Below are 13,448 nucleotides of genomic sequence, written 5' to 3'. Positions count from 1 at the left end.
TTTTTAACTGGTAATGTACTTTTTATGGGCCAGCACGGTGGCTTAGTGGTTAGCACTGTTGCCTCACAGTGAGACGGTCATGGGTTTGATTCCCACCTGTGGCCTTTCTGTGTGGAGTTTGCATGTTCTATCTGTGTTTGCATGGGTTCTCTCCTGATGCTCCGACTTCCTCCCACATCCAAAGACACACAGGTTAGGTGGATGGGAAACTTTTAATTGTCTGTAGGTGTGTGGGTGTGGATATGTTTGTTTGTCTGTATGTGGCCCTGCGACAGACTGGCGTCCTGTCCAGGGTGCACCCCGCCTCACGCTCTATGACTGTTGGGATAGGCTTCAGCCCCCCACGACCCTTAACCGGACTAAGATGTTGAAGTTGTGTGTGTGTGTGCGTGCATGTGTGCGTGCATGTGTGTGTGTGTGTGTGTACTTTTTATGTAAGTATATTTTGCATTACGGCTTTATTACAAATCCTCTCTTTGTATAAATGGAAGGAGAAAGTGCACGGTGCAGCTGCAGGTTACAGACTGCGTACTTGAAGGAAACCAAGAAATTCACCTGCTTTTGGACAATATTCAACACATCACAGAACAAGCAGCCTTTAGACACAAGTTCTGCTTCTGTCTGAACATAGTTTTTTTTTTCACTTAAAAATCTAAAAAACAAAGTAAAAAATTCCCCGAGTGAGCACTTGTTTGCACCACTGAAGAAAATCCCCACTTTTATTTTTACCCTCCCTCAGCACGTGGAAGGCTCGGCTGAAAGCACACTCATTCTATTGTTTCATTAAGATTAATGAAAGAATTCAATGTGATTGTTTGCTGAGTGTCATGGCTGAAAACCTAAAATCTCCACCCACTGAACGCAAAGTGTAATTAAAAGGAAATGTACATACATAAGATCAGAAGAGATGTCTTCTACCATGTTTTCTAAAATTTTGAGTGTCAACAAATCAGCAGTGCCACAAAGTTTCACAGTTATCACAACACATGTCCCTGTTGTAATTATTCTGATACGAGCATAAAGAGCATTAGTACAGCATAGTCAGTGTGCATGTGCATCGCGATGAGGTGAGCATAAAGGCAGGAAGAAAATGCAGATATGAGTCTGACCTGTTTTTGTTTCGTTTGTTTGGATTATTACCACTCTAGTAAAAACACAACAAACAAACAGGGTCAGTGTGAATCTGGAAAAACGTGAAAAGGCGCCACACAGGTACAAATATGGCTAAGCTGTTACAGAATGTATTTAAAATAAATTCATTATGGATCATTACAAATATGTTGATTTGAAAAGTGTTTTATAATCAAATCACAACCCTCTGAATTGTAACCGAATCAAATTGTGACATGCTTAAAGATTCCCACCCCTAATATTGTGGGATGTGTGTGTGTGTGTGTGTGTTGTCTCTAATCCTGCTACCCCCGGTAGACAGTGGCCATAATTTGGCATCATACAATGTCTGTGTCTCTTCTGTGTCTAAGATCAAGTCTGATCAGACTGTTTCCCAGGAGTTTGCGCCCAGTCTGTCTGTACAACATTCAAACATGGACAATAACAGTGACCGAAGTGGAATGTAGGAGGTCTTTTGTGTCCAGACCCTGGAAGTAACTGTGTATTGCATTACAGTCAAAAAATGTCAACTGTTTTGTATCTGAGAGCTCTGTGAGTATCATCCAGAGGAGTCATCATGAACAGCTCGATGGAAATTCCAGACTGCATAAAGGGAGCTGAGAAAGCGTGTGACAGTCCTGAGGGGAGACAAGGAGGCGTTTGTCAGAAAATCTCTGAGATCAGATGACTCTATCTATGATCTAGTGACCCTCGGCCTGCTTACAGAACAAATCACTTCAGTCCTCAGAACCTCCACCTCACTCCATCATGGTCACAGTCTGTCAGATGCCTTTGCAGACTGTTTCACTGGGCCGGCTACTTTAACCAAATGCATAGGGTTGGTGCTCCTGCTGGTTCCCAGTTATTGCTGCTGAACAATCAGAATAGTTTGACTTTACACCCCACACATCACCAACAGATGACATCCTGATGATACTCAATTGTACATGCGATAACTGCTGGTAATCTCATTCACATAAAATCTTTACAAGATTGCCTTGCAGCAAACAACCTGCAACTGTTGATAATTTCTCTGTGATTCTTGGAGAGATAAGAGAATGGTTTCATCAGCCAAGTTCTGAGAGCAAATGCATCATCGGCTACGAAATTATTATTTTATATAGCGTGGTGTCAAGCGACTTGTGCAGCACTGCGGAGATCAAATTCATGCAAGTGTAAAGGTGCCTTAAGATCCAGGCTTTCAGTGACTTCCTGGGCTGGTTGTGTCAAGTGTATCTCTATGCAATGAAAGAGTTTAATGTGTTGAGAATTTTTTTATTTCAACAACTGCATTCATGTCTGTGTTCTCAACCTTTGAGATGAAGAGGTACCTAGTAGTGGCACAGCTTAGTTAAAATTTCCATAACAATTGTTCATTTTGTGACTAAAGCACCAAATTGGGCACACACATTCTAAATTAATTTATTTTCATTTTCATATGTGGAGCTATCCTGGAGCTGACCTCTAATGACCTACAGGGGTCAGTGAAGAATTACACAATGGTCAAAATTTAAAAATGTTCCAATCATATTGAAAGGTATATCATATTATTTGTCTGATCATAAAGATTCCAAAAAGGATCTATCACTGAATTTTATGAATGTTAATGGATTTATGGTAAAAATGGCAAAAAAAAAAAAAGTGACAAAGGTCAGTTTGGGGTCTCCAACTGGTTCAAAATGCTGCTGCCAGACTTTTGTCAGGAAGCAGAAAGTTCGACCACATTACACCCATTTTGGCATCTTTTCACTGGCTTCCTGTGACTGTGAGATCAGATTTTAAGGTTCTGCTACTAGCTTATAAAGTTGCTCATGGACTGGCACCTTCCTACTTAGCTGCCCAAATTAAACCCTATGTACCGGCCCGGACTTTGAGTTCTCAGGGTGCAGGACACACACACACCTCAGAGCTTTTATCAGATGAGTATGATCATGTGATTATATGCATTGATATCAGCTTTACATCTGCTGCTCTTCTCTAACTTTTGATTTAGTCTCTCTCTCTCACTTACACACACACACACGCACCTGCTGAATGGCTGCTTATTTGGTTATTTCTGAACAATGCTGCTAAAAAACTGACTAATAAAACAAACAAATAAAAAAAAACCTCCTCTAAAGGCACATTAGAGATCTTTTATCCTTTAACATTTTGTTAAAGGATATATTTTTAAATCAGGAAGCTTGATATATTTGAACAATTTAAATATTTCTATTATTCTCCTTTTAAGACTTTTTTTTTGGAGAAACATGACCAAAACTGGAATTTAAAAAAATAAAACATGCTTAATAAAAAGGTGGTATATTATTATTATTATTATTATTTAGACAAGAAAGCTAAAATATTACAGTATTAGTGTCAGTAATTTTGAAACACCTGTCTGAAGTTCAGAAGAATAAGGGAAAATAATATCGTTTGCATTAAAATAGTTTAAAGTTACACTGATTTAGATGATTCGTATATTTCTGTGAATTACTGTTGAGCTAAATGACTGACTGTGAGGGATCAATAGTAATCAGTCTCCTGGTGCCAGTTTGGGTTTATTCCAGTAATTTCTCCTTGCTAAATGAGCTGTAAAGGTGAATGCTGCTGGTCTTAGTTTGCAGTTTCGTCAGTTATTTATTTTACTTTATAAACTGTGAAAGTCAGCACTTCATCTTTATGCTGTGTTTGTTTTTCTGTTTTTTTGTTTTTCAGGCGGGAACGTTGTGGTGGCTCCCAGGTGGCCCGTGCACGAGGTGAGATCAGCTCGGTGACGTCACAGCAGCTCCGACACACACACACACACACACACACACACACACACACACACACACACACACACACACACAGACACATACTGCCATCTGCTGGAGGGTCACAGCATGACACCTGCAGGCAGCACACGTGTTTAATCAACGGCTTGATTGACAGAAATATAATTATTCATGTATTGTTTAAGATTGCCATTGAGCAAAAAAGTTGCAGTTTTTCCTCAAATGAAATTCATAATTTCTTATCTCTATTTATTTTCATTTAAAACCAAGTAAGACCCTTTGGCTGTCCTCTTGTTTTCACTAGTGGTCATGACAAGGTGGATCTGCATGTTGAATTGGCACAAGTTTTTTATGCCACATACCCTTCCTGACACAACTCCACATTACATAGAGAAATATGGCAGGGGTGGGGTTTGAACTACGAACCTTGTGTGTATATATATATATATATATATATATATATATATATATATATATATATATATATATATATATATGAACGACATAGTGAAAACAGTGTGGGAAATATTTTTGTGTATTTTCTGACAATTTAGAGACAATAATAATAATACAATAACATGCTTTTGGAGGACTCAGAAAATACATAACGCACGACAACAGCATGTTATTTGCATTATTATCACTTTTTACTGAGATACACAACACGTAACGCGTACATAAAAAGTTGGCTCACTTAACTTTTGTCGTGTCGGCTGACGCGCGCGCTGCTCTCTGAATTCGGCAGTGTGTCCTCATCAAACTGGCTGCTTTAGCTGCTGTTCATTGTCGTACTATCCATGAGAAAATCATCTGGAATATCCATATTGGGACCAAAACACACTTCTCGCCTTTTCATCTTTTCCTCTGAGGACAGTTTTTTTCCCCCCTCTGCGGACAGTTCTTGGGCTGCGCGTGCTATGACGTCATTTGTTTACGCACAGCGGGCGGGTAGTTTTGACGTAAATCTACGATACCGGCTTAGCAACGCCCCGGTAAAGTGATAATAATGGTGAACAGTGTATGTCACAATTATATTGTATTTCTGTACATTTATTTTATCATTTCAAAAACAGTGAGCAAAAGTATTATAGATAAAAAAATCTATAATACTTTTGCTCAAAAAAAAAAAAAAAATACAAATGACAGTGTCACATATCAACAGCTGCCCTCACATCATGGGTCATGTTTAGGAAGTGCATTTATAAAAAATAAAGGATAGCAATTCTGTTATAATCTTCTCCACTTCTAATCAACTGCAAATCTGCACATTTGCCAAATGTGCCAATTGTGCACATTTACTGATGCAGCACACAGTAAGATGACTTTTTCAGTGCCTATGAACCTTAATGGAGCTAAAGGTTTATGTGGGGCAAAATAAGAGAATTAAAAGCAAGTTTTGGAACAATGTATGCTGTCCTTCATGGGAACATCAACTTTCCCTCTAGAGAAGAACCACAATGCAGATGACGCTCCTCATCTTGGGCTTCCTAATTAACCACTCATTTTACAGAAAGTCATTCCAGCGATACCCAAGGATCCCCCAGAGAGACCAATTACCAAAAATGTCCAGTTGTCACTTTAGGCACTGGGTAGTGTCCAGAAAGACAGGCAGCACCAGGACACCTCAAGACTTGGACCTTCATTTGCCTGCTAAGATATCAATATCGCCAAACAAGTTTAGCAACTTCATGACTCCACACTCTAAAATCGAGAATGGTCCAAATGGTGTTTTAACTCTAAAATGCGAGTGAAATGGCTGCCTTTAAAATTCTAAGTTAAATGAAGAATATAATTTGTTCTTCGAACATGACGAGTCAAGATAATATAAAATCACAGTGCGTAAGTTCTTCCTCGGCACCTCCTTGATCTCAAAAGCCGAGGATCCAGAGACACAAATGTCACTGCCAACATAAGTGAATGTCTCTATAAGTTCAACACTTTCACCACATACAGATACACTTCTGATTAAAAGCCTGGATCTTAGATCCAGGACAGTCACAAAGCCACACACTTAGATTCCTCATTCAGCTTCTCAAAAGATGTGCTGTATGTATAATTTTGAAATCTTTATGAATAAATAAATAAATAAACAAACAATTAAATAAATAATTCTCTAAATTACCATGGGGTGGGGGGAGTCTATTAACCAAAAAGCAGTTCAAAGAAACAAACCCAGTATCGCCATGACATCCATGTCTGTGATGTGTACATGTCTTGACCACAGCTGTGTACATATATCCAAACCATCAACATGTTTATTAGACCCCATTCCTACCAGGCTGCTCAAGGAAGCCCTACCATTATTTAATGCTTCGATATTAAATATTATCAATTTATCTTTGTTAGTTGGCTATGTACCACAGGCTTTTAAGGTGGCAGTAATTAAACCATTACTTAAAAAGCCATCACTTGACCCAGCTATCTTAGCTAATTATAGGCCAATCTCCAACCTTCCTTTTCTCTCAAAAATTCTTGAAAGGGTAGTTGTAAAACAGCTAACTGATCATCTGCAGAGGAATGGTCTATTTGAAGAGTTTCAGTCAGGTTTTAGAATTCATCATAGTACAGAAACAGCATTAGTGAAGGTTACAAATTATCTTCTTATGGCCTCAGGCAGTGGACTCATCTCTGTGCTTGTTCTGTTAGACCTCAGTGCTGCTTTTGATACTGTTGACCATAAAATTTTATTACAGAGATTAGAGCATGCCATAGGTATTAAAGGCACTGCACTGCAGTGGTTTGAATCATATTTATCTAATAGATTACAATTTGTTCATGTAAATGGAGAATCTTCTTCACAGACTAAGGTTAATTATGGAGTTCCACAAGGTTCTGTGCTAGGACCAATTTTATTCACTTTATACATGCTTCCCTTAGGCAGTATTATTAGACGGCATTGCTTAAATTTTCATTGTTACGCAGATGATACCCAGCTTTATCTATCCATGAAGCCAGAGGACACACACCAATTAGCTAAACTGCAGGATTGTCTTACAGACATAAAGACATGGATGACCTCTAATTTCCTGCTTTTAAACTCAGATAAAACTGAAGTTATTGTACTTGGCCCCACAAATCTTAGAAACATGGTGTCTAACCAGATCCTTACTCTGGATGGCATTACCCTGACCTCTAGTAATACTGTGAGAAATCTTGGAGTCATTTTTGATCAGGATATGTCATTCAATGCGCATATTAAACAAATATGTAGGACTGCTTTTTTGCATTTACGCAATATCTCTAAAATTAGAAAGGTCTTGTCTCAGAGTGATGCTGAAAAACTAATTCATGCATTTATTTCCTCTAGGCTGGACTATTGTAATTCATTATTATCAGGTTGTCCTAAAAGTTCCCTGAAAAGCCTTCAGTTAATTCAAATGCTGCAGCTAGAGTACTGACGGGGACTAGAAGGAGAGAGCATATCTCACCCATATTGGCCTCTCTTCATTGGCTTCCTGTTAATTCTAGAATAGAATTTAAAATTCTTCTTCTTACTTATAAGGTTTTGAATAATCAGGTCCCATCTTATCTTAGGGACCTCGTAGTACCATATCACCCCAATAGAGCGCTTCGCTCTCAGACTGCAGGCTTACTTGTAGTTCCTAGGGTTTGTAAGAGTAGAATGGGAGGCAGAGCCTTCAGCTTTCAGGCTCCTCTCCTGTGGAACCAGCTCCCAATTCGGATCAGGGAGACAGACACCCTCTCTACTTTTAAGATTAGGCTTAAAACTTTCCTTTTTGCTAAAGCTTATAGTTAGGGCTGGATCAGGTGACCGTGAACCATCCCTTAGTTATGCTGCTATAGACTTAGACTGCTGGGGGGTTCCCATGATGCACTGAGTGTTTCTTTCTCTTTTTGCTCTGTATGCACCACTCTGCATTTAATCATTAGTGATCGATCTCTGCTCCCCTCCACAGCATGTCTTTTTCCTGGTTCTCTCCCTCAGCCCCAACCAGTCCCAGCAGAAGACTGCCTCTCTCTGAGCCTGGTTCTGCTGGAGGTTTCTTCCTGTTAAAATGGAGTTTTTCCTTCCCACTGTCGCCAAGTGCTTGCTCACAGGGGGTCGTTTTGACCGTTGGGGTTTTTACGTAATTATTGTATGGCCTTGCCTTACAATATAAAGCGCCTTGGGGCAACTGTTTGTTGTGATTTGGCGCTATATAAATAAAATTGATTGATTGATTGATATTCTGTATTATATAACGGCTGAGTGGATCTTTATTTGATTGGTGCTTTGTATGTCACGTGACATGGATTATTCGTCCCATTTGTGTTGCGTTGCATTTAGAGTGAAAATATAGTTCCATTTACCGTGCAAATTTGGTTCCATACGTTTTGTACCATTGCACGCTTCCAACCCCACCCACACACACACTAGTGGAGGCGGGGATAAGCTCAACATGGAGGAGTTGTGTTTTGCTGACAGACAACGATTTGATTGTGCTAATTGACGGTGCTAATTCTTCTAACACACACAAAACATTCACTACACCGTAAGCCACCTGGAGGCATGAAGAGCTGTGATATAAAACAAATAATGAATGGTTTTACATTCAATGGTAAGAATATTTCATGAGGTGAAAGATGGAACGTACCATTCAATGGGCCACGCTGAATGGTGCGTTCCATCTTTCACCTCATGAAATATTCGTACCATTGAACTCATAAACATTTATTATTTGTGTATTGTGTTTTTTAAGAAGTTATGATGAACTCTCTAACTTCCTTTCTAGGATTTCATCAAAGATGCTGACAACTTTAATTCAGGGCAGATTGACAATGACACTGCAGAAGCCATATCTGAAAACTCTCCTTCCAACCACAAAGTTCCTGTCCAGTTACCTGATCCATCACCTTCATTGCCTGAAGACCAGGAGGTCAGCCCCAAACAGCCGGTCACAAAACGCCACAGGAAACTGCTTTTGAAGACCAACTTTGTAACTTCTAGCATGCCCAGTGACAAAGACGAACAGCAGCAGAAGCTGGCCGAGACGCAGGAATCCCGGCACCGCCTGCTGAGCAAGATCTGTGCCAAATACCAGTCTGGTGTCACAGAGCAGCTCATTTCCCACCGGCAGATTTCGCGGGTCTATGTGGAGGACAGATCAAAGCTACTTTACTGTGAGGTGCCCAAAGCTGGATGCTCCAACTGGAAAAGGGTGCTCATGGTCTTGGGTGGTAGTGCCACCTCAACACGCGACATTCCCCACGATGCGGCACACTACGCCAACCACTTGAGGCGACTGGAGAGCTATGACCGTCCTGGCATCACAGAGCGGCTCCACTCTTACATGAAGGTCCTCTTTGTGCGGGAGCCTTTTGAACGGCTGGTGTCAGCCTTCCGTGACAAGTTTGAGAGTCCCAACTCATACTACCATCCTGTATTTGGACGGGCAATCATCTCCAAGTACCGGGCAAATGCCACGCGTGCAGCCTTGCGGACTGGTGCTGGTGTAACCTTCAGGGAGTTTATTCAGTATCTGCTGGATGTACGTCGGCCAGTGGGGATGGACATCCACTGGGAACCGGTCATCCAGCTCTGCAGCCCCTGCCTGCTGCGCTACAGCTTCATCGGCAAGTTTGAGAGCCTCGAAGAAGAGGCCAACTACTTGTTGCAAAGTGTTGGTGCACCAAGTAACCTCACTTTCCCTGATTTCAAAGACAGAAACCCCCTCGCTGAAAGGACTTCCTCCAGAATTACCCAGAGGTACTTTGCACAGTTGAACTCCACAGAAAGGCAAAAGGCCTTTGACTTCTATTACATGGATTACCTGATGTTTAACTATCCCAAACCCTTCAAGGATCTTTACTGAAAGGTGGAGTTGGACCTGTCAAATAACTCCATCATTTCTTAAAAATTGCTTTCATGTGTAAGTTTGTTTTTAAAGGGGATTTCTCAGCACCTCCGTTTATCAAACGCACTAAACTGAGCTATAATAATAACTAATAACTAATAATAACTAACTAATAACTAATAACTGAGTAATAATTCACTGATAGTATGTAGAGCAAAAGAGCCGAACTGACGCTGAGAGATGAGGCTCAACACAGGATGTTGACTTGTATCCAAACACAACTTATTCATACATGAACCAAATGAAATGAAATGAAACGTAACAGCACCAACAGTGAACTAGAATCCTGTGCACAGACCGTTTTTTTTCAGACCTGTTCCACTTCTCACTGTTATCACAAATTAACATCACTATCATTTGTATCACAGTATAACATTCAAACGCAGCAAAACCATGAATTCAGCTGTACTGAAACACGGTGTATATGAGCACACAAAGCAGAATAGACCACAACTATATGCCTGCTACCGAGAGAGGAAGGTGGATCACAGACATATGTACACATCACGTGTGCACTTTAATGTGAATTTGCTGCAAACAATCATAACACCTCACAGCGGAACATGTAAAGCATGTAGATTCAGACAGTGTGTAAACATCTCAGGGCAGAGTACAAACCTTTCACCGTTCATCATCATCTGAAGAAGGAAACAGGTGATTATAGCTCTTTATGATGTCATAAATCTAGAATGTTGCAGCAATCAAAGAAACCTGTCTTTTGCAATTAATTAAGGAGCTCAAAGGGACAAAATAGATAACATAAGGCAAGAAAGTTATCAGAGAGATGAAAGCCTGTTGTACAGTAAAAATGGTTTTTTCCTTTGTTTTGTTGTTGTTTTTTAAGGCAGATGATGATCAGCACCAAAATGTAATCAATTCTTTGTCAGACAGACATCTGAGTCCGTAACTGTGCTTCCTCCTGTAACCAGTAGAGGGGGCTTTGTTGCTGTGTATAATGATGTATTTTGTAGGCCTGGGGAGATGCACTGTTCTGCAGATACACATCGTATTACAATACATAATAAATACAATTCTCCAAGTATTGCAATTTGATATTACAATGTTTTATATACTGGGGTTTTTCATTTCCTTTGTGTAACACTCAACCATGACAAAATGTTAAACACACTTCTTCAAGGCTGTGTGTCATAAATCATATTGACGAAAACAATCCCCCCCCCCCCCCCCCCCCCCCGGAAAACCATACTGCATATTTGGTAATGAAATAATGAAAACACTTTTTGAAGTAAACTGCTGGCCTGCAAATGTAGTATCTTTGACCCCAGACTTGGCCGCATGAGAAGTGGTAAAAATATTTTGCATTAGGGTTGGGCAAAGTCTATTTAATTGCGATATCGCAATATATGTCAAAGCGCATCATGCAGGTAATGCTTTTTGCCATGTGGAATGAATTTTTTTCCATGCTCAAAGTGAAAGGTGGACTCCATGTTGCGCCGGCACCGCTGCGGCAGTTCCCTCTGAGCAGAGTAGCGTGTGGCTCAGGGTTCAGACTCCTCGCCTCGAACCACCACACAATCAGCTCGCCAACAGCCGGCACATCTCAACCTTTAAACATGTCTATAAAGACTCACCCCATCCTTGGTTTGTGCCCTCTCTGGCTGCCGCTTCTTTAAATAAATAATCATCTGTGCTTCAATAATCTTTTGCATCAACAATCTGATAAAATTCTATTCTCTTAATGTAAAATTAAAGCTATACAACCATTCGTATTTCACTGAACTGACAAAATGTAGTTTCTACTGAAATCCACGCATTATAATTCCAGTTTATTTTTGAAATGTGTTTCAAAATTACAGCTGGGTGACAAATGTTCTCTTCATTAAAGAGAACATATTTACCTGGGGGGTGGGGTTACATCATGAATATTTTGTTTTCTTTCTTTTTGTTTTCTTTTTGTTTTCTTTCTTACAGTAGTGTTCAGAATAATAGTAGTGCTATGTGACTAAAAGGATTAATCCAGGTTTTAAGTATATTTCTTATTGTTACATGGGAAACAAGGTACCAGTAGATTCAGTAGATTCTCACAAATCCAACAAGACCAAGCACTCATGATATGCACACTCTTAAGGCTATGAAATTGGGCTATTAGTAAAAAAGAAAAAGTAGAAAAGGGGTGTTCACAATAATAGTAGTGTGGCATTCAGTCAGTGAGTTTGTCAATTTTGTCAAACAAACAGGTGAATCAAGTGTGAAGGAATAAAGGATGAAGCCAGCACCTGTTGAACATGCTTTTCTCTGTGAAAGCCTGAGGAAAATGGGACATTCAAGACATTGTTCAGAAGAACAGCGTAGTTTGATTAAAAAGTTGATTGGAGAGGGGAAAACTTATACGCAGGTGCAAAACATTATAGGCTGTTTATCTACAATGATCTCCAATGTTTTAAAATGGACAAAAAAAAACAGAGACGCGTGGAAGAAAATGGAAAACAACCATCAAAATGGATAGAAGAATAACCAGAATGGCAAATTCTCACCCATTGATCAGCTCCAGGATGATCAAAGACAGTTTGGAGTTACCTGTAAGTGCTGTGACAGTTAAAAGACGCCTGTGTGAAGCTAATTTATTTGCAAGAATCCCCCGCAAAGTCCCTCTGTTCAATAAAAGACATGTGCAGAAGAGGTTACAATTTGCCAAAGAACACATCAACTGGCCTAAAGAGAAATGGAGGAATATTTTGTGGACTGATGAGAGTAAAATTGTTTTTTTTTGGGTCCAAGGGCCACAGACAGTTTGTGAGACGACCCCCAAACTCTGAATTCAAGCCACAGTTCACAGTGAAGACAGTGAAGCATGGTGGTGCAAGCATCATGATATGGGCATGTTTCTCCTACTATGGTGTTGGGCCTATATATCGCATACCAGGTATCATGGATCAGTTTGGATATGTCAAAATACTTGAAGAGGTCATGTTGCCTTACGCTGAAGAGGACATGCCCTTGAAATGGGTGTTTCAACAAGACAATGACCCCAAGCACTCTAGTAAACAATAAAATCTTGGTTCCAAATCAACAAAATGAATGCCTCGCAGATGTGAAGAAATCATGAAAAACTGTGCTTATACAACTAAATACTAGTTTAGTGATTCACAGGATTGCTAAAAAAGCAGTTTGAACATAATAGTTTTGAGTTTGTAGCGTCAACAGCAGATGCGACTATTATTGTGAACACCCCCTTTTCTACTTTTTTTTACTAATAGCCCAATTTCATAGCCTTAAGAGTGTGCATATCATGAATGCTTGGTCTTGTTGGATTTGTGAGAATCTACTGAATCTCCTGGTACCTTGTTTCTCATGTAACAATAAGAAATATACTCAAAACCTGGATTAATCTTTTTAGTCACATAGCACTACTATTATACTGAACACTACTGTACAATGTGCACATCCATGGGCTTTTGAAATGACCACAAGTAAGGGCCCCTTAACACATAGTGCCCATAGTTGGCCGAATTGTGCATTATTTGCGCATGAAGTGGGAATTGCATGTTAACCGTGTAATTTCGTAGCTGCCTCTAACACCTCGTACATCTGTTGCTACAACTATTTGCGCACACCAGCGGCTGAAAGACAGAGTGTGTGCTGTGCGAGCCCATCGAACCCTCTCGCGGCAGGTGTCGGCCAAATTCCAGGTGACACACACGAACATCTAACACCGCTCCCATGGCACTTACAATTTGTGTGGCCATTCGTACCCTTAGCATAACAA

General features: G+C 40.1%; 1 protein-coding gene across 1 annotated transcript; it reads left to right on the top strand.

Moving 5' to 3' along the window:
• Nucleotides 1-1,062: 1,062 nt before the first annotated feature.
• On the top strand, nt 1,063-9,825 carry LOC117515425 (carbohydrate sulfotransferase 8-like). Its single transcript, XM_034175991.1, has 3 exons — nt 1,063-1,067; nt 3,808-3,862; nt 8,600-9,825. Exons 1-3 carry the CDS (start codon nt 1,063-1,065, stop codon nt 9,677-9,679), a joined length of 1,140 nt encoding a protein of 379 aa, XP_034031882.1. The 3' UTR covers nt 9,680-9,825.
• Nucleotides 9,826-13,448: the final 3,623 nt, after the last annotated feature.

The sequence above is a fragment of the Thalassophryne amazonica genome, chromosome 8, assembly GCF_902500255.1.
Source record: "Thalassophryne amazonica chromosome 8, fThaAma1.1, whole genome shotgun sequence".
Classification (NCBI taxonomy): Eukaryota; Metazoa; Chordata; class Actinopteri; order Batrachoidiformes; family Batrachoididae; genus Thalassophryne; species Thalassophryne amazonica.
This window is presented reverse-complemented; position numbering and strand designations above follow the sequence as displayed.

What these genes read in the sequence shown, in the direction of transcription:
- LOC117515425 (XM_034175991.1), top strand. An exon ending in CACGAGGTGAGATCAGCTCG is followed by an intron (nt 3,863 to 8,599) that starts GTGACGTCACAG and finishes CTTCCTTTCTAG; the next exon opens with GATTTCATCAAAGATGCTGA.